Raw genomic sequence first — 20,162 nt, forward strand, 5'->3', positions numbered from 1 at the left:
TCTTTTCTTTTTTTTTCTCCCCATGTCTCTTCATCCTTTTTTAATCTCTTTCTTGAATCACCTTCTTATTCTCTTTTACCCCCTGCTCCCTATCCCTCTCTCATCCCCTCGTCCAAGCTGGTGTTAGCTCACTACTTTGCTCCCATAGTTAACTCTCTATGCAGTTGTGATGCTAAGCTAGCAGTCGTGCTAGGTTAGCAGGTGTACTAGATTGGGTGACTTAATGCTGTTGCTATGCTAGGCTACTTTACTAGATTACTACACTCAATGTACTGCTACAGCCTCTGTGCTACCAGATGATGTTTCAGCCAGACAAGTAGAAGCTAGTAAACATTTATCAGCGAATACGCTAGAATCTAAGTATGGTAGGCCTGTTTGGACTTGTGTGAATGTGTGTGGGTGCGTGCAGTCTGTGTGTAGGCATGTTCTGTTGTCTCTTGTCCCCCACTTCCTGTTTCAGATTGAGTTGGTGTCCCCTCTCTCTCTCTTTTCTGCAGAGTTGTAGTTTTACTCCTCCGTCAGTCTCTTCTTTCTGGTTGCTTGTTTCTGAAGGTTTCCTCACGTTGGTTGTTTGGCTGAAACATGACAGCTGCCTTGTGTTGTTATAGTAACAGAGTGTGTTCTAATGGCACAGCTGGTTGTCATGACTACACAGAGCTGCCCCACCGCATCCCCTGACTCCCCTCCACTCCTCCCCCTTTTTTTTGTTTATACTTAACACCACCCAAAAACATTCTGTGCCTTGTGCAAGCTCCGCCCCACCGCCATGACCGAAGCCCTGTGTTTTTGGCCGGGTCAGAGCCAACCCTCCAGTAGTGACAAAGCCCCTTCCCAGTGACATCCCCTGGTCTCCCACTTGACATTAAGAAATCTTTCCATAAGTTTTATATATGATTCGATCTCCACAAATTCCCCAAAGCCATATTGGGTTTACTTTGGTCTGTTAAACATGCTATAATGAATTTACAATTACATCTGTTACCCAGAAGACACGATTGGTACATGCATACAACAAATCGTTGTTGCCAAGTAGTTGCTGCGGTCATTGGGATGTTTGTCTTCTGTCCACACCAGCTTGAACAGCTCAAGAGTCATATTGGGGAAATCCTGTTTAGACAGAAAAACACATGCTGCACTGACCACACAAGAGAAAGACAGGAAAGAGGAGCAGCGAATGATTGCAGTGAGACAGTAAATGGGAATAAAGATTATTTTTTCCTTGATTCCTTGTCACTCATTGCCCGGACGCTGCAGTCTAACAGGTGATAAACAGTGTGTCTTCTCAAATGTTTTACCTCACAATCACAAAATGCAGAAGCACTGATATACACCACCCCACTCAAATGATTCTCCTGGGCTGTGTTACTCATAAAGATGTAAGCAGAAAAAAAGGGAGCTGCTTGTTGAACTAGAAGTCCATTCATACCACAGCTAGCAATTTGGTTGACCAACTGCAGGCAGTGGTATATAGGGTGGCAGTGAGGTGGGATGTTGCATTCAAAGCATTACAGTGACAAACCTGTCGATGAGACAATTTGGTCTTTTTGGCTAACTCAAATCCTTCCTGTGTGACCCAAATTCAGTAAGGAAAGGTGAGTCTAGTACTTTATCTCCTTAACATAAAAAAAACTTGATATGCCACTTCCTAGCTGCTTTGCTGTTTAAGGGTAAGTTTCGTATTTGTCAACCTGGACCCTATTTTTCCACACTTTTTGTGTCTAAGTGACTAATCAGAACAATAAATTCTGAAACTGGTCCAGCATTGAGTGAGACTGTTGCAGCTGGCAGTGACAAAACAGGCCGCAGTGTAATCCCTTGGGGCATGTGTCTGCCGTCAGTTTACTTCCACTAAAAGTGATCCTGTTTTTGCCACTGACAGGCAGGCTCAGATTATTATTCCAAGTGTCTGACAAATTATGGAAAGGATTCTTACACAAGTTGACCTTTTTGTCAAAGAGTGTGATCTTTTTTTTTTTAGCAAGAAATAGACCCAATATCACCATTGGCAGACACACCAGACTCCATTTAAGTGAACAGTAATTTTAGCATGTATTTTCACATCAAACTGGATGAATTAAGGGTTTACTTAAACTGAACTATAGTTGGTGATTGTTAGGACAATGGAAAGATGACCTAAGACAGGTTTTTTGAGTTTTATTTTATTTTAGTAGACTTCAAATAAAGTGTGTTTTACGATAATAAGATTACTGTTTATTTAGATGTAGTTTGGTGGGTTTTACTGTTGTGTTTTCAGCGCTGTTTCTGGTTTAATAAAAGGATCTTTCTCTTTAAGATAAAGGCCTATCTCTGTAGGGTTCCTTAATCCTTTCCATAATGTTTTGAGACATTAAAAATAACAATCAGAGGCTGTCAGTGGCAAAATCAGGCACTTTTAATGGACGCATTTTGATGGTGCAAACATGCCCCGAGTAGTTACATTGCAGCCTGTGACACTGCTGCCATCTGCAGCACAGTTTCAAAAATTGTTGTTCCCATTAGTCACTTAGATACAAAAGTATGAGAAGAAAGGATCCAGGTTAATAAATACCAAACCTAACGTTTAAATCATGACCATTTTCAATCATAGCAAAATCGCAATTTTGCCTTAAAAAAATCTTTACAGTCTGAAGAGAGCAAAACACTCTCTTTCTTTAGACTGTCAAATGGGATAAAGAAAAACATCTTTCAAAACAAAAAACAACAGCAACCCTGTAACAAGGAAAAAGAAATAGATATCAATATCAAAACCCTCTTCCAGGATGGACAGGCATGCATTACATGTCAAAAGTTTCCTGTCTCAGTCTGTTGTTGATCTCTTGCACTGGTCAGTGCACTCCTGGAGAGATTGTAAGGATGTTAAGCAGCAGCTACGAGTCCTAGTTCAAGTTTAAAAACAACAAGCTGCTCGTCAAAAGAGTTCAGGTTCAGTTAATTGCCATGGTTACCAGCAGGGATGTTTCCTCACCTCAGTGACACAGTTGAAGGGGCGGAGCTTGCCTTGATCACCTGACTAATAAATACTGCTGCTGCTGCTGCCGTTGTTGTTCTTGTTTGTTGTCGATGGTAACCCGTAGCAACCAGCCCTCTGATCCCACTTCCTCCTCATCGCTGTTCCTTCCTGTATCCAATGATGCCTTGCAGGAACTGAGGGAGATCCACAGTCGGCAGCAGAGGCAGAAACAGAGGGAGCTGGAAGGAGACATACAGACACTGACACACACACACCCTCACATACACACCCCGATTGAGAGGAAGTCTGCTGAACTGCAGGACAGCAGGTAAGAAAGAAGAGTTATGTCCATGTTATTACATTAGTTAATGACTCATTTTTTGTATTATATGATAAAGTGTTGTTGGTACTTTACAATGTAAAAATAAAGTTTGGTTAATCATTCAATCCATATGCCTCTCTCCCTCTCATCAGGTTGTCATCAGAGGAGGGCGTGGCCTGGAGGGATGAAGCAGTGAGCTCTGCCCCCAACGCTCCCAGCCCCCCCTCCATCTCTGCACCCCATGCCTGGCTAAACAGAGTGACTCAGGAAGAGGAGGACAGGAAGAGGAGAGGGCTGGAGGATGAGGAGGAAGAGGGCAAGAAGGGAGCAGGAATAGCAGAAGAAAAGGAGGATGAGGGGAGAGGCAAGAAGGACATGCAGGAGAAACTGAACAAGCTGTTCAGCCAGCCGACCGACCCCTGGGCCTCAACGGGTGGGTTATAGCTGTAAGAATGTATGCATGCGTAAAAGAGAACACAAGTGACAACATGAGATCCCAAAAGCAGTGATGTGTATTGTGGTAGGTCGGTTTGGTGTTATTAGCGGCCAGTTTTACGTGGAGCTAAATTATTGAACCAAGTAGCATCTTCACTTCGTCCTGGAGTTTCTAGCAGAGTTCAAGCTGGAATTTAGGGTCTGTGGGACACAATAAATGGCAAGGGATGGATTTCAGTGTTCTTACTGTCACACCAACTTATTCAACATAAAGCACAGGCCTTCTCCTTTTTTTCTTCTTTTCTGTCAGATTGATATGTAGAAAAAGACTCACCTGGTTAAGTGACACTGTAGGGTAATATAGCATTTAGCCAAGTTTTGGTGAAACAAAGGACATTTCAGCATCTAATATCCTGTTGGAAAGTGATGCGGGCACAGAGGTTGTCCAGCTGATGTTTAATTCCTCCATTCTCCAGTGTAGAGGATGCAGAGATGGTCTTGCTGGTCGGTGTGGTCAATATTTGGCTCTGACATGTAGGGAAGTATAAGTATACAGTATATCGTTATCGTAATATAAGACTATTATTACAGATATTGTCTTAGATTTTGGATATCATAATATTGTAAGTGTTGTCTGTTCCTGGATTTAAAGGCTGCAGTACAGTGAAGTGAGGTACGTTTCTGAACTTAATAGACTGTTTAAGCTGTTCATAGTTTGCCACATTGTATCTACATTACGGACGATTATTTAAAAAAAATCTCATTGTGTAAATATTTTGTAAAAGCACTGAGAGTCAAGCCTCTCAATGTCGTCGCAATATCAATATTGAGGTATTTGTTTAAAGATAAAAGTATTCTTATGTTTGATTTTCTCCACAATCACGGATACAGGTGGCTGAAATGAGTTTCCTCCAAAGAAGTGTGGCTGGGCTCTGCCTTAGAGACAGGGTAAGGAGCTCAGACATCGGGATAGAGCTCGGAGTAGAGCCACTGTTCCTTCACTCCGAAAGGGGTCTGTTGAGGTGATTCGGGCATCCGATCAGGATGCATCCTGGGCGCCTCCTATTAGAGGTGTTCCAGGCATGTCCAACTGGTAGGAGGCCTGGGGATCCCAGAACACAGGAGGCGGATGGATGGATGGTTTTCTCCATATTGCCCAGCCCCGCCACTGAGAATATGTTGTGTTGGAGTTTGACCAACAGCTGACATGTGATGGTGGATTCTCTCTTTTGATTTACAGTAGAGAAGGCTCCAGTCCCCAGTCTGTTTGACCAGAAAGCACCAGTCAGCAGCTTCGACCAGCAGCAGCAGCAGCCAGTGAAGGTGGTCTACTACAGGGCTCTATATCCATTTGATGCTCGCAGCCATGATGAGATCAGTATCGCCCCCGGAGACGTAATCATGGTATGCATATGCACACAAACGAAGCACGCATGCACTTTCATCCTTCAGCCATTCACCGTGCTGCAAAAACGCGGGAACACAGAAGGACGGTGGTGCAGACTGAGGTCACGTGAGAGTCTTAAGTTTCCACTGTGGCAGTTTAACAAAAGGAAATTTGTGTACAGCAAGTTTACCTAAAATAAGTTGGAATACGAAACACATCAACCCGAGAATTTACACACATACACTAATATATGTGTATACGTGTTGTACGAGCAGATATATTACTTTGTGTGTGAGTGTGTGTTTCTCTTCGACTGTCCCCTCTCTGAAGTTTGTTTTTGTGATCTGTGAGGTGTGTGTGTGTGTGTGTGTGTGTGTGTGTGTGAGAGAGACTGTGTGGTGTGTGCGTATTAACTGTTTGTTCTCTCCTCTGCTGTGCGAACTGAAGGTGAAGGGGGAATGGGTAAGTTCTTGCCCCCGCCCAGTGTTGTGCCTCCACCAATCACAAGCCAGCTTTCATTTGAGCTCTTGCTGTCATTGGTTCATCTCATGTCGTTCCATTGATCATTCATTTGCCAGTGGATGAATGTTGTTGGCTTATTTTAATTTGTATTTTTTAACCAAATCATTCTAATCAGGTCCGTAAATGTTGTTATGCTTGATTTGTTTTCATGGTTAATGTGAAAAGTTCTGAATGTGCTTAACCGAGTGTAAAGCTACGCAGCGTTGCACTTTACAGTTAGACCTCTCTGAGTAAATAAAAGCTACTTAAAATGTAGTCTTTATAACTGTCACTGTCTCCATAATTAAACTTCACATGAAGAAGATGAGCAGGGTTTACATACAAATCACACTGGATGTAAACCCGCCAAGTTTTACTACAAATAATGTAATTGAAAGCAACATCATGGACTTCAAATGTAAATAAAGTAAAAATACTTTATGATTTGTAATGAAGGGGACAACCACAGGTTTTATCATGAGGTTATTTAGAATTATTGAGTGAGACAGATAATTAAGGGAGGTCCTTAACTTGGTTGTTATGATAGAAACAAAAACCAGAACACGAAGTAAACCGTGAACAAAAGTTTCCAAGTTTATGTGTCACTTGTCTCACTTGATTGTTCACTAATTTGGTCATTATACTTCCTGGAAATCAACAGTTGATGCTGCCGCTGCTGTTGTTGTGGCCATTGCTGTCTTTTACACCATCGCTCTGTTGTTATGAATCTGAACACACACACACACACACACACACACACACACACACATCCCTACTGATTAGTGTGCCCGGGTCTGGATGAAATTGCATACTGACATACTATTCATATTAAGTATGGTGCTAAATTGAGTATGCAGAGCTGACCGCAGTGCTTGTGAATTTTTATGTATGCGTGAAATGCCCAGATGTGTTCTGGATTGGCAAAAATTTATGAGTGTCATACTCAACCGCCTCACAATGCACTGTGGTTCTTTTGATTGTCTGATGGCGGACATGAGGCTTACAGTTTAAATGATAAAGCGCTGGATAAAATAATTAGGATTGGTGGCAAGTGGTCTTAATTTACAGTTAGGAGAAAAGTGCAGGAGCTTAAAAAACACCAAAATCGCCTTACTGTAATGCTGAAAAATATTGAATTAAATGGAAGAGGTCAAGTTGATTTACATTTGTCATGTACATTTTAATTAAACAGTAGCTTGGACAGGTAACGTCGTGAACGACACAGTCCTGTGATGCTGAGAAGACATAGTGCTTGAGTATATGGTAGTGTAAATAGTCTACTGGTAATAGCATATGTAATCAATAATTTAGTGTGTAGTATGCAGTATGTTGGTATGCGATTTCGAACACAGCCCCTGTGTGTGCTTGCACATTTCAGCGTTATCTTAATCCCGCCCCTCTGCTCTCACAGGTGGATGAGTCCCAAACAGGTGAACCCGGCTGGCTGGGAGGAGAGCTCAGGGGTCGCACTGGTTGGTTTCCAGCCAATTATGCAGAACGGATACCCGACAGCGAAGCACCGATCAGCCTGCGCGCAACGGCCTCAGCCACACCCACCTCAGCCCAGCAGCCAATGACCACGCCTCCCCCAGCACCTGGACACACCTCTTCCTCCACGTCCTCCACCAATAGTAACTGGGCTGACTTCAGCACTAAGTGAGTCCTGCTGATGTCAATTTTATCAAAACCAGACGCAGTTTTGCTTCACTGGTGCGTCTAAGGATAGAAAATTAGAGTCTCCCACTACATATTTAATGATTTGAAAAATCTGTTGATTGATTTATTAGCAGCTCTTTTTCAGTGTCACCATTTAGAGTCTCAGTGTGTCCATTTTAAACACAATCTTCGCCCACATGCCTGTAGTGCTCCTCTAATATTTGGGTTGTCTGTGGGCGTATATTTCTAGTTGGCCCTCCAACACAGCCAGTCAGTCAGACAGCGAAGGATGGGACGCATGGCCAACCTCTTCAACCAGTCAAAATCCTTCACTCAGTGTTCCCTCAGCACAGCTCCGACAACGCTCTGCCTTCACACCTGCGACCATGACGACGGGGTCCTCTCCTTCTCCCGTGCTAGGACAGGTACGAACATAATGAAACTCTGTGAGATGTTGAGTCCTGGACCTTAACTGGATAAATGTCTCTCAAACAACTGGGCCCACCAGAGTAGGTTTACTTGCTGACGACGTACTTTAAGATTATTGAGTTGCTACTGCGTTTGTACATGAACCTTTGAACTGACTGAATGCTGTTCTCTGTTTGTCAGGGGGAGAAGGTCGAGGGTCTGCAGGCTCAGGCCTTGTATCCATGGAGAGCGAAGAAGGACAACCACCTCAACTTTAACAAAAATGAGGTAGATGAGGAATTTCCCATATGAATACTGTACATTGCACTCTCAGGCTGCAGCTTCCTTGTGGGTGGGATCATTAATTTTTAAACATAATAGAACTAATAGTACTGTTGTTGTTATCAATACAGATAATAACAGTGTTGGAGCAGCAGGACATGTGGTGGTTAGGTGAACTGCAGACCGGACAGAGAGGCTGGTTCCCCAAAAGTTACGTCAAGCTCATCTCTGCCACCATGACGCCCCCACCTGGTGCCACAGCACGCAGCAAAAACACTAGGTGGGTCAAAATGTTGCATCAAGTCAAAAAGACTCAATGAATTCTGCTGAGACTGAGAGATTATTTACAAAACTAAAAAACACAGGATCATGTTTCTTCTCCTTCAGCCTTGACATGCTGGTTGGCTTTTGAAGTCAGGACTTCTAATGCTGGTCCGACACTAGAGGATGATTGGAAGGATTTTAGATCTGATTCGTCCCCCTGACAATCGTGGGGGTATTCCTAATTAGAGGCAGATTATCTGCCCAAATGATCGTGTAGTGTAAGGGTTTACACATATAATCTCAATGTTACTGTTTGCGACTTGTTTGAAGAGAGAAACTCACACATTCAACTGTCTCAGATGCAGGTGCGTTGGAAAACATCACCTGAGTCTTTAGAGAGAAAATCCTGTACACTGCTCTTGCTCAGCTTCACAATTTATTAGTTACACTAACGTTTTGGTCCTGCTGGACTTACTGGACTTGAACACTCGAGTCAAGTCATGTTTGATCGCCTGTTTATGACCTACTTTTTTAAATTAGATATCATTAAGTAAAAACACTGAGTGTCTGGTGTATGCATGGTCTCATGATTAAAATATTCAAAATCAGTTAAATACATCGTTATGTTTGTGGTCTTTTATGTAAGAGCATTGCAAAGAAAGATTTTTTCCTTGTCTCTTCTAGTGAATCTGGAGTATCAGAAAGTCCACCCAATGGAAAACGTCCCTCCCCTTCCCCAACAAAACCCTCTGAGTCTGGAGAAGGTAACATACGCAAGCCTGTAAATATACATTATTTGAAAAGTAAGGTGGATAATTGTCATTGACTCCTCGTGTCTACATGCATGTACACAGAGTACGTGGCCATGTACACCTACGAGAGCAGTGAACAGGGTGACCTGAGTTTCCAGCAAGGAGATATCGTCATGGTGACCAGGAAAGAAGGGGACTGGTGGACGGGCATGGTCGGAGGCAAGACTGGAGTCTTCCCTTCCAATTATGTCAAACCACGAGACTCAGCCTCAGAGGTGAGATTTTGCTCAGAAATATGAGGACAAACCAGAACTGCCAGTGTGTCTTTGATGTTTTTACACAACAAGGGAAATATTTGTAATGGTTGTTATTTAAACTCTGTCTCCAGTCTTTGGGACCAGCGGGGAAGACGGGCAGTCTGGGAAAGAAACCAGGTGAGCTTTTAGTTGCCCTTTTTGCAGATGTTACCAACTTGATTCTGTCAAATATACATTTTTAGATGAAGTTAGTAGTTGAAATGTGATGTCAACACTCACATTACAAAGTTAAAGCAATCAGACACTGAACCTGGCTGACTGAATAACATCATCTTCTTCTGTCTCTCTCTGCATCAGAGATCGCTCAGGTGATCGCCCCCTACAGTGCCACAGGAGCAGAGCAGCTGACGTTAGCTCCAGGACAGCTCATCCTCATTAGAAAAAAGAATCCCGGGGGCTGGTGGGAGGGTGAGCTCCAGGTACTCAAGCTTAAACTCTAACATATGCAAAGAAATGTTCACCATGTTGACCTTACATTAAATCCAGTAACCTTGTGCCTATTGCCAGATCCAGCTTAATTACACTACACATTTTGGGGGTAGTCAGTTCTCCTTTAAATGACTAACTAAGTGAATTTTATATCTGGATTTTGTTAATACCTAATAATTAAATTGTGGTTGACCTTGGATTATATGGCATATGTTTTCCTTTATATTGTAAGTCATATTTACTTCCAGGAATCCAAATTCTGTTTGCATTTTATGACTGATAATATGCTGTGTTCCGATTGGTTCAGGCCCGGGGGAAAAAGCGCCAGATAGGTTGGTTTCCAGCCAACTATGTGAAGCTGCTCAGTCCCAGCACCAGCAAGACAACGCCCACAGAGCCCACCCCTCCCAAACTGGCTCCTGCCAGCACAGGTACACTCACAAATGGATACACTCACAATACATTTAAAGTCCTGTTTTCCATAATATGCTGGGAAACTAAATGAGGGATTAATAAGTGAGAAAACTTAAATACAACGTAGCTGAACTTGGCAGTGTTAATAACACCTCAAACTTCTTTTAAAATACAGATGCACTCCATCTGTAGCAGCATCTGGTTCCACCACAGAGATGAGATCGACAGCTTTATTAGCTAAAAAGACATTGTCTCTGTAACTGTCACATGTGACCTTGAAGCTGAAATGGTTACATACATAATCTGCGTCCTATCTGTCTCTGTTCCTTAAGCTGTGTGTCAGGTGATCGGCATGTACGACTATGTGGCCCAGAACGACGACGAGCTGGCCTTCCTGAAGGGTCAGGTGATCACGGTGCTCAACAAGGACGACTGTGATTGGTGGAAGGGAGAGCTCAATGGGAGAGAGGGTCTGTTTCCCAGCAACTACGTCAAACTCACCACGGATACAGACCCGAGCACGCAGTGTGAGTACACGCAAACATACGCATCATCGTACACAACATACACAGTGTACTAAAACAACATATTAACATTATCTCAGTGGGAATACAAAATACTGTAACACTCACACACAGTCACACTTACTCACACTCTCTCTCACTCTCACACACACACACACACACACACACACACACACACACACACACACACACACACCCCAGAGCCAGGTGTGGAGATGCTGTCCCTCTCTCAGTGTTTGACCCCGGATTGGTTTGGTTTGACCTCTTGACCTTTCACCTTGACACTCCTTTGGGCCTCTTTGATAACCTCCCAGTCATGCAACACCTCTGGGTGGTGTTTGTGTGTGTTTGTGTGGTGTGTATGTGCATGCATGTGTGTGTATATTTGCGCGCATCAGTGTAAAAGTGTTTCCCCTCTCCCTGCATGTGTCCCTTCAGCATGATCCACCATAGACTTAGAGTTTCCAGAGCTGAGCAAAGACACGCTGGCGGTCAACCTTGACTGAACTCGGCGTTTTGACTAATTGAAGTTGTGGGTATTTTTAGCACTACTGAGCCAGAATGAGCCTTTGTACAATATTAAAAATGATGAATCAATAGAGTAGGTGTTAAGAAGAAGGTTTCAGATGTGCAAATACTGTTACTATCGTCGTTAAGTTACTTTCATTCGAATCATGTCACGATAACAGGATGTTATCATGTCATTGTTTTAATAAATTAACTATTAAAAGCTTTTTATAATGGAAAAATGACCAAAGAAAGTTTGAGCAGTTCTTGTTTAAAATTGTATGAAGAGTTTGGTGTAAGACTTGTGTCACGCCCCAGTCCAGGCATGTGAGAGTGCAACTTAAGGATTAAATCAGAAAGCAAAAGTAAATAAAAATAGCCAGCAATTTATTGCTAAACACAATAAATATTTATGTTACCTACAAAGTATGAAGCTTTGTGTTCAGGGTGAACCAAAGTCCAAAATATTAAACATAAATATGTCTCTTACAAACAAACAAGGGAAACAAAAAGACAGTACTAAGCCTGAGTCCCTGAACTAAATATAAACAGGAGAAAATGGTGTTTAATGAAAATATATACAAGACATTAGCACTAAAGCTGTGGCTAAAGATGTGTTAACACACACAGAATTTCTAATGTTAAGCAACTGTACAGGAACAACTAGCATTTAAAAACACATCTCTAAAGGAAAAATATTGTGATATTCATTTAAGTCACATCACCCAGTCCCAACAAACCATCTCAGGTTGGATGACTAAAACTAACCTACAAATTAAAAATTAGTAAATAGAAACATCATGTAAATAGTGGAGAGCATTTGATGCTAAGAGTTTGATTTCCTTTGCTGCCATGGGCCACATCAGTGACCAATAATCACTCAGTCATAAAATATTTAATATTATTAATCTGGTTTGATGTTAAAGCAATCACTGGAGCAGACCAGTATACCTACGTGAAGCGTGAAGCTGTCAGCCCAGCTAAGTGATGTAGGTTTTATTTTAACTTTGCTAGAACTTGTCATGAAAAACATAACAATTCAGCTAGTTTGCATAAAATCAAACCAGTTTAAGCCAGTACACCGGACCAGCATAACCGCAACTCGTGGCATAATTTTTAACGTGACACTCGCTGAATCCTTAAATCGGCAGCCAAACAGAGAAACATCTGCACAACAATTGTATGCTGTAGCTTTGACTGACTGCCATTTTTAACATCTGGGTCGAGTGCTAGCTCGATGCTAGCTCAGCTATTTAAAAGTGGCAGGTCTCTGCAGGATGTCGCGCAAGTGATTTGGGTTTTTTGGGCTCAGCTCATCTGGAACCTCAACCAAGTTGGTGCCAAAAGAAATACCAGGTTCCAGGCAGTATCTACAACATCCAATAATGGAAAGCCAAAAAAGAGCTAGTTAACCTCAGTAGAGTTGTGCTGTATGACGCAGTGAAAATGCTGCATCAAAGATGGCGACGTAAACAGTCTGGTCACTATGAATTCTTCGCAGCTCTGTCACGCTGCTTGCTGCTGTGTTGCTTGCTCTAGATCCTCTACTTCTATGCTAGGTTAGAGCACACCTCCACACTCTCTGTCTTGCTGCACGCTCCACCCACCTAGCACCTGATTGGTTGTTGTTGTTGTTGTTGTTGTTGTTGTTGTTGTTTTGTTTTGTTGTTTTTGTTGATGTTGTTGTTGTCGTCCTCTCTCTAGGATCATATCATTACCCAGAACCCCCCTCTCCTCAAAGCCCTCAAAGAGACCCACTAGGCCACGCCCACTAGGCCACTCAACCAATGGGACAGCAGCAAGAGGTCACATGACCCGGAAATGGCGACTCTCCACCAATAGAAGCCAGAGAGAGAGAGACAGACAAACAGACAGACTGTAACGTTAAAACGCCCAGTGGTGGCGAGAACTCTGTCTATGCATGGCTCTGACTGGACTTGGCCAAACTCTGTTTATCTAAGGCTCTGGCTCCAAACAGCAGTGTTCAGCAGGAGGGAGATCAATAGTCACTCTCCTCTCCAACTTTCTTCTTCTCTTCTTCTCCATCTTTTCTTCTTCTTCTTCTCTTTCACTTGGGAGGTCTTTAGCTGAGAAGGAGAGGAGATGAGACTATTGAGCTCTTTTCTCCCAGATTGGACTGATGAACATGTTTTTGACTGGGTCACAGTGACTGTACACATACACACACACACACACACATGCACACACACGCATATCCACACACACATTAACATATATCCATGCATACAGCCCTGTCATAGCGTGGTACAGTGGATAGTGGGTCATTTTGTGGCTTTATGGGAGATTCTGTCATTAGAATCTGTAGCTCAGCTCATCCCGCTCCTTCCTGATTTTTCTTTTTTTTTATTTAACTTGGCTCCCATTGGTTCAGCAGCTTCATTCACCTGTCAGTCAAAAGCACTGGCTCCACCCCAACACCCCTCACTAACCCCTCCCTTCCCACAGCTTCACAGAAAGACCCACTATCTGCTGGAGGACAAGTCTCAATGTCAAAGTCTCCTCTCTTCACCTCTCCTCTCCTCAATGCCAAAGACTCCTCCTTCTTCTCTCCTTCTTCTTTTTTCCCACCTCTTAAAAAAAGGAGATGAAGGAATGAGAGAGGAGAGGAAACGAGGCAGTTTTTGAGACACGTCCCACAGTAGCTGAGTGCTAAGTTTCAACCCAGGATGCAGCTCCCTTCTGTGGCTTATCCAGTTAGCCTTTCCTTTCTGCTCTCTTTCTCTGCTAGGGAAGGAGGCATAGAAGGGAGCGAGCAGCTGGAATGGGACTCAGCCCGTAGAGCTCAGGCCTATAAATGGAAAGCCATGCTTGTAACTGCTTAGCATACTAGCTAACCAAATTACACTCACACACCAAATGCAACATGGTACAGAGAGTTTGGGGTATGCACATGACCTGAAACAGTATGAAAAGATTGCGCACACACACACACACACACAGTGATAATGTTTTTATCCGTTGTAGTTTAACATTCTGAAAATGTATTAACTTTAACTGATCCATTTTATGTTCTGTTGTTGTTTTTGTTTACATGTTTATTGTTTTGTCTGTTGCTATGATGATGATGAGATGCTGTCACACTGTTGAGGGTTAGACCAGGATGATGGACACAGACAGATTTGGTACTAAATATGTAGGAGTGGAACGATTTGTCAGAAAAGATAACTCGATCATGTCCGTCGTCAGATCTTTGTATCATTCCAGTTAAAGGAATATATTTACATTTTGGGAAACGCTCATATACTTTCTTTATGCGTGCTGAATGAGAAAATCAAGACTGTTCATATTTACATAATCGTGTAATCTTCCCATTATTTTCCAGATTAATCATTTTGTCAGTAAAATGTGAAATAACAGTGAAACAGGCAGCGTTTCCAAATGGTGTGTTTTATCCGACCAACAGTCCATATATCCAAAATTCAGTTTATTATAACATATGACAAAGAAAAGCATCAAATTCTCATGTTTAAGATTTTAAAAAACAGCAAATGTTAAAAAATTACTGAAACAATTATTCGATTATCAAAATAGTTTCTGTCATTCGACTAATCGATTCATCAACTAATTGTTGCAGCTCTGCTCTCATATCTGTCTGTTAAATATAAGGCTAGAGCCAGCTCGCAATTAGCTTAGCTTAGCATACAAGCAGAAGCACTTAGAAATGGCCAGCTTGCCTCAAAATGTGCTTAAAACACCTCTAACTTTTTTTTTTGCATTTCTGTTTGTGCCTGGATGAAACCAACAAAATCCAATGTGTTCACTTGTGTATTTTTTGTAAGACGTCATATTTAACGCGCAGACATGAGAGTGCTATTGATCTTCTCATCTCTCACTCAGTGAGAAAGCGATTAGGCATATTTCCCAAAATGGCAAACTGTTCCTTTAGATAGCTCAGCTGTTTTTAGTTGTGGCTCAGTTTCACAAACTCATTTGAGCTTTACCTCTTTGAATTTCCCACACTGTGATGCACCTTTTAAAGTCTTTTAGCTCACTGTCACCAAACTTCATGCACAACAAAAAGCTGTTTTTAAGTTTGCTTCCCCCCTGCACTGCAAAACCTACTGTATCACACCATGCACAATCATTTCACCCCTACGAAGTGTTTGGTAAGGGACAGTGAAACCTGTGAAATCTTAAACTCGCACTAGAAACATCTACACTGAGGCACAGGAGTTTTTTCCACAGCTAGCTCCATCACTTTCACTACATAGCTCTGCTTCTGTAGCCACAGCTTCCTGTGCCACCGATCAAACATTCAGCACTGTTTGTTCCCACTAAATGTCATTAGCTTTACAGCGCTGCTCTGAATCCTGATATATATCATATTTTATCTGCATCATATCACTGATTTAACAAGAATGTGTTGAGGGACAGTGACAGAAAAACTGACAGACAGCATAGCCTCACTTTAAAGTACTGTACATCACCTGTTACCATGGTAATGTACATCCCCGGTGTGTCTTTTGCATCTCCCCCAGCACTATATCCGCCCCTGTGTTTGTTCCCATAGCAACAGACTAGTGTTATAGTGGTTGCCATATCAGATTTGTATTGTTTTGTTTTTGTTTATCCAGATGACAGTATTGTGATTTTTAATGTTTACCCTCAGAAACACAAACGACAAATGAAATGATTATTGAACTACGCAACTTTTTATACAACAAGCAATAGAGTTGTTATTATTATTATATTATTAACCTGCTTGGATCCCATTGGCTCCTCGGTGTGTCAGTATTGGAGGTGAAGGTCTCTGATTGGATGATGAGTTAAAGACCATCGGTTAAATAGAACTGAGGCCCAATTTTCGGTTTGTTTTGGGTCCTCAGGAGACAGAAATATGAGCAGGTTTTTAACAGATCCTGTTTTTTTGTCAATTTGGTAACCGATGGTCGAGACTTCTCACAGTCAGAGAAAGTATTTTAGGTTAGAACAAAGACCCACCTCGACCAGAGCTTTGCTCCACACCCGCTGGGTCGATATTATCATAACAATGCCTGTTACTTTGTGCTAACACCCATCTGCAGTCAGTTTTTGTCCCTATTAGCATTAAGTTCAAATCAAGTTTGGGACTCGCAGAGCTGCAGGTGGAAGCGACACATACTCTGCATTTATAGAGTGAATTTATGGTGCAGCCTAAGCTACAAACTGGGATTTTAACATTTATGTCTTTTACCATTTTTAACCGAACGCACACTTTGCTCAACTCTGCTCTGGAGCACTGCTCTGGTCCGGTTGGGTTTGTTTAAAAAATGAATCAATAAAAGCTCTGTATGATCTATAGTTAATCTATTGAATGGTAATGGTTGATGCTTCATATGGATTATAAATAGAAACTCTGATGAATGGACAAATGGATTAACAGCCAAATGTAATTAGACTGCACTCAAGTGTCAGTGAGTGAGTGAGTGAGTGAATGAGTGAGTCAGTGAGTGAGTGAGTGAGTGAGTGAAAATAAAGCATGACTGAGCAGTGTTATGGACACGAATGGTCAGGCGGATACACAAAGGAAAGTAAAGGATACTTGAATGAATGAATGAATGACATGTACAGAATGTTAGCATAGCATTGAGAGTAAAAATGTCCTGAGGTTTTATTGGTGGAGATTTTGATGAAGCGGTTAATCTGACTGGTCCTGATGATTAAATGCTCTGAGACAGACTGGAGTCAACTGGCCTCGTTACTCTGTCACACACACACACACACACACACACACACAGTTACTCAGACCTGTAATGTACATGATATCTGTATTAAACCAAAGAAAGCATCCTTTTAAACACAATAAATACAATACAATTCAATTAAATTTTTATATATTGAGTTCGTTATTTTTGAGTCATTTTACCTGAAGCTGCATTAATCAATAACTCTGGAGTATCTCTGCAGTTATTTGTGGCTGAAATATATCAAATATAAATAGGCAGTTTTATGAGGTGACATATATTATGGCTGTACAAAAGCAAAATGCCCCCAAAAATGAATCTGCCCTTTTTCTGAATTCATGACACAATAATCCTGTTTATTCAGGGATACAATAATTAATGAGATAACCACATTAATTCAGAAAAATTGCAAATAGTATTTTCTTAACTGAATGCATTACCCTTCTGTGCTGCTGTGTGTCTGTCAGCTTGTTAAGAAGTAAACGGATAAAAGCATCATTAAAGCTGAAGTGTGGAACTTGTGGTTCTCCCAGTCTGGCAGTGAGAGTAATTACAACACTATCGATCTGCCCCGCCCTCAGGAGGGCTCTCCTGAAGTCTTTTTGACTTCATCCTTTCTCAGAATGCCAAGTTTCAGTGCACCTGCACAGGAAAGTCGCCAAAGTGACCACAATCAGCGTACTGTGAAATACAGAGAGCTTCCCTGGTGCAATACGCTCTATCAGTGGTGTGAACTTGTTTGGCAAGTGCATGGACTGTATATGCAAAAGTCAAAATAGTCAAAATATAAATATTGCAAAAGCTAAATATTGCAAGTTAGTCATTAATGTAACTGCAGCAGAGCCTGATCACATCTTAGTTTGTTTGTGATGAGAAATTAACTGATTCCACAGCAGCTCTTGAGTTTATAGCAAATTTTAAAAAGCCAGGAGCAATCTTTATTTCTCCTTTTTTGCACTCAGCTTCAAACAATTTCAGGTAACAGAAGTCATAAACCATCATAAATATCTTCCTAATTAGTAAGCTGTTTGTGAGTGACATGTTTACCATTCATAACAGAAGCCCAAATGCCAAGCTTCCCTGTTTAGGTAAACATTAAAACAATCAGTCTTCTGAAAGATAAAGAATTTCTGTCACATAAATTTTTAATAGACATTGTCTTTAATTTCTACACACACACACACACACACACACACACACACACACACACACACACTTTAGACATGTGAATCACAGAAATAAACACACAGTTTCCCAGAGCACAACACAGACTCACATGACAGACTTTTGACTTGATCTCAGGTATGTATTTTGTTGGTAATGTTGTTGCTATCATGTGTTTTTTCTTTTTTGTTTTTGCCCCTTCCATGTGTCAGGATGTTTGATTGACAGCTGTGTGTGTGCTGTTTGTATTTCAGGGTGCGCTGACCTCCACCTGCTGGACATGCTGAGTCCCATGGAGAGGAAGAGGCAGGGATACATCCACGAGCTGATCGTCACCGAGGAGAACTACGTCAACGATCTGCAGCTCGTCACAGAGGTAAACACAGAGATACATGTCCATACAGTGTTCATAAATATTATATACTGTATATAGCACAGAATATTTACCAGTTGGGTAGTCTGGAAAGAAATTTACCTCTGAATATTTGCATCCCAGATTGTTCTGTCAGCCTTTCCTCTGCCACACATCACTGATATTTTTCTCTAGTAACTCTTCTGCATGTGTGTTTAGATCTTCCACAAACCTCTGTTGGAGTGCGAGCTGCTGACGGAGAAAGAGGTGGCCATGATCTTTGTCAACTGGAAGGAGCTCATCATGTGCAACATCAAGCTGCTCAAGTAAAGAGAAACAACACCTATCACTGTTACACGCTCATGCACACAGTGCGCTTTGTTTCATGTGGCAGACATTTGCATCTGACACGCTTTGCAAAGCACAAGTCAGCCGTCATCGGCTTTGAAGTTATTGTGATTCTAAAAATAATATTTGCCTTGCAAAGTTCAGCTGCTTGGAACGATGCTGGAAAATAAACCTGTGTGCTGTTTTTGTTCCCTGACAGCCCAACCTGACACAGAATGGCGTATTGTTTTTAAGATTTGCATAAAAGTCAATGAGGGTTGGTTCCAAAATGTAAAGTAATATTTATAACTCTTGTATAAACAAGTTAAATACTTTTATTATACTTCTGTTTAAACCAAACTTTTTCTCGAGGTGTGTTTATCACAGCCATACAGTTGAATACATCAGACCAAACCTCTCATCATGCCCCCTTCTCTTCTCCCCCTGCAGGGCTCTAAGGGTGAGGAAGAAGATGTCAGGCGATCGGATGCCGGTGAAGATGATTGGTGACATCCTGACCAACCAGCTGCCTCACATGCAGCCATACATCAGGTACTATCTGCTTTGAAACCCCACCTTTAATCGATCAGGAAGTCAGTTCTACCTTTAAACAGCTCGAGTTTGGAGAGGATAACTTATATTCTGAGGTTTAATGTTCTAAGGTCTGAGGCCCATTTACCCAACTGGGTGAACGTTGATGTGTCGGATATGCTACGAAGTGATGACGATGGGAATCCATGAGAGATCTGGTTAACAGTTGGAGGGCGACACGCAATCACTGCACTTTACTTTACCAAATATGGCACATATGTCTAGTTATGTCTCCGTGCCGGCAACAGCGACGGCCAGAGGCATTATGTTTCCGGGTTGTCCATCCAACCGAAATGAGAAATCTCGAGAACACCTTGAAATTTGGCACAAACGTCCACTTGGACTCATGGATGAACTGATTAGAATTTGGTGGTCAAAGTTCACTGTGATCTTGTGTCCATCTCATTCTCAAGAACGCGATATCTCAAGAAGGCCTTGAGGGAGTGTCCACTTGGACTCAAGAGTGTACAGATTACAATTTGCTGGTCCAAGGTCAAAGGTCAATGTCACTGTGACCTCACAAAACATGTTTGTGGCAATAACTCAAGATTTCATGTCAATTATCAACACTAATGTCCAATAGAAAACAGCAATGAAGTGATGACATTTTATATCTCAAAGGTCAAAGGTCAACTTCATTATGACATTATAATATTCTGCAAGAACACTTTCTTTTTACTCAGCGTCATATCTCAGGAACAGAAGGGGAGACATTTGGTCAGATACTGAACTGGTGACACTAATCTTGATGCCCACCAAACTGTGCTGATTGTGTAGATCTTCTATGCTGATGATGTGTGTGAAGCAGCCATGTTTCCATAGACATGGATTTAAACTTTATGTACAACTTAATGGGTTCACATCACGTTCAGTTTTTTAATCTGAGGATAAATACA

General features: G+C 41.8%; 1 protein-coding gene across 4 annotated transcripts in view; it reads left to right on the forward strand.

Annotated features, from left to right (window-relative positions):
- itsn1 (intersectin 1 (SH3 domain protein)) overlaps window positions 1-20,162 on the forward strand; it is a 47,249-nt gene that overhangs the window by 21,803 nt on the left and 5,284 nt on the right. For 2 of the 4 annotated variants that reach the window (XM_033651438.2, XM_078160950.1), the window contains exons 18-34: window positions 3,142-3,278; window positions 3,425-3,705; window positions 4,948-5,111; window positions 5,542-5,556; window positions 7,007-7,251; window positions 7,502-7,676; window positions 7,861-7,947; window positions 8,073-8,221; window positions 8,890-8,969; window positions 9,060-9,232; window positions 9,346-9,391; window positions 9,572-9,693; window positions 10,011-10,134; window positions 10,450-10,644; window positions 18,251-18,372; window positions 18,568-18,674; window positions 19,126-19,227. In XM_033651438.2, the coding sequence (XP_033507329.1) occupies window positions 3,142-3,278; window positions 3,425-3,705; window positions 4,948-5,111; window positions 5,542-5,556; window positions 7,007-7,251; window positions 7,502-7,676; window positions 7,861-7,947; window positions 8,073-8,221; window positions 8,890-8,969; window positions 9,060-9,232; window positions 9,346-9,391; window positions 9,572-9,693; window positions 10,011-10,134; window positions 10,450-10,644; window positions 18,251-18,372; window positions 18,568-18,674; window positions 19,126-19,227 (2,324 nt within the window). Of the gene's footprint in view, window positions 1-3,141; window positions 3,279-3,424; window positions 3,706-4,947; window positions 5,112-5,541; window positions 5,557-7,006; window positions 7,252-7,501; window positions 7,677-7,860; window positions 7,948-8,072; window positions 8,222-8,889; window positions 8,970-9,059; window positions 9,233-9,345; window positions 9,392-9,571; window positions 9,694-10,010; window positions 10,135-10,449; window positions 10,645-12,852; window positions 12,994-18,250; window positions 18,373-18,567; window positions 18,675-19,125; window positions 19,228-20,162 lie in introns of those variants that run through there. The other 2 variants (XM_033651446.2, XM_033651454.2) reach the window with 2 other exon arrangements.

The sequence above is a fragment of the Epinephelus lanceolatus genome, chromosome 17, assembly GCF_041903045.1.
Source record: "Epinephelus lanceolatus isolate andai-2023 chromosome 17, ASM4190304v1, whole genome shotgun sequence".
NCBI classification, from domain to species: Eukaryota; Metazoa; Chordata; class Actinopteri; order Perciformes; family Serranidae; genus Epinephelus; species Epinephelus lanceolatus.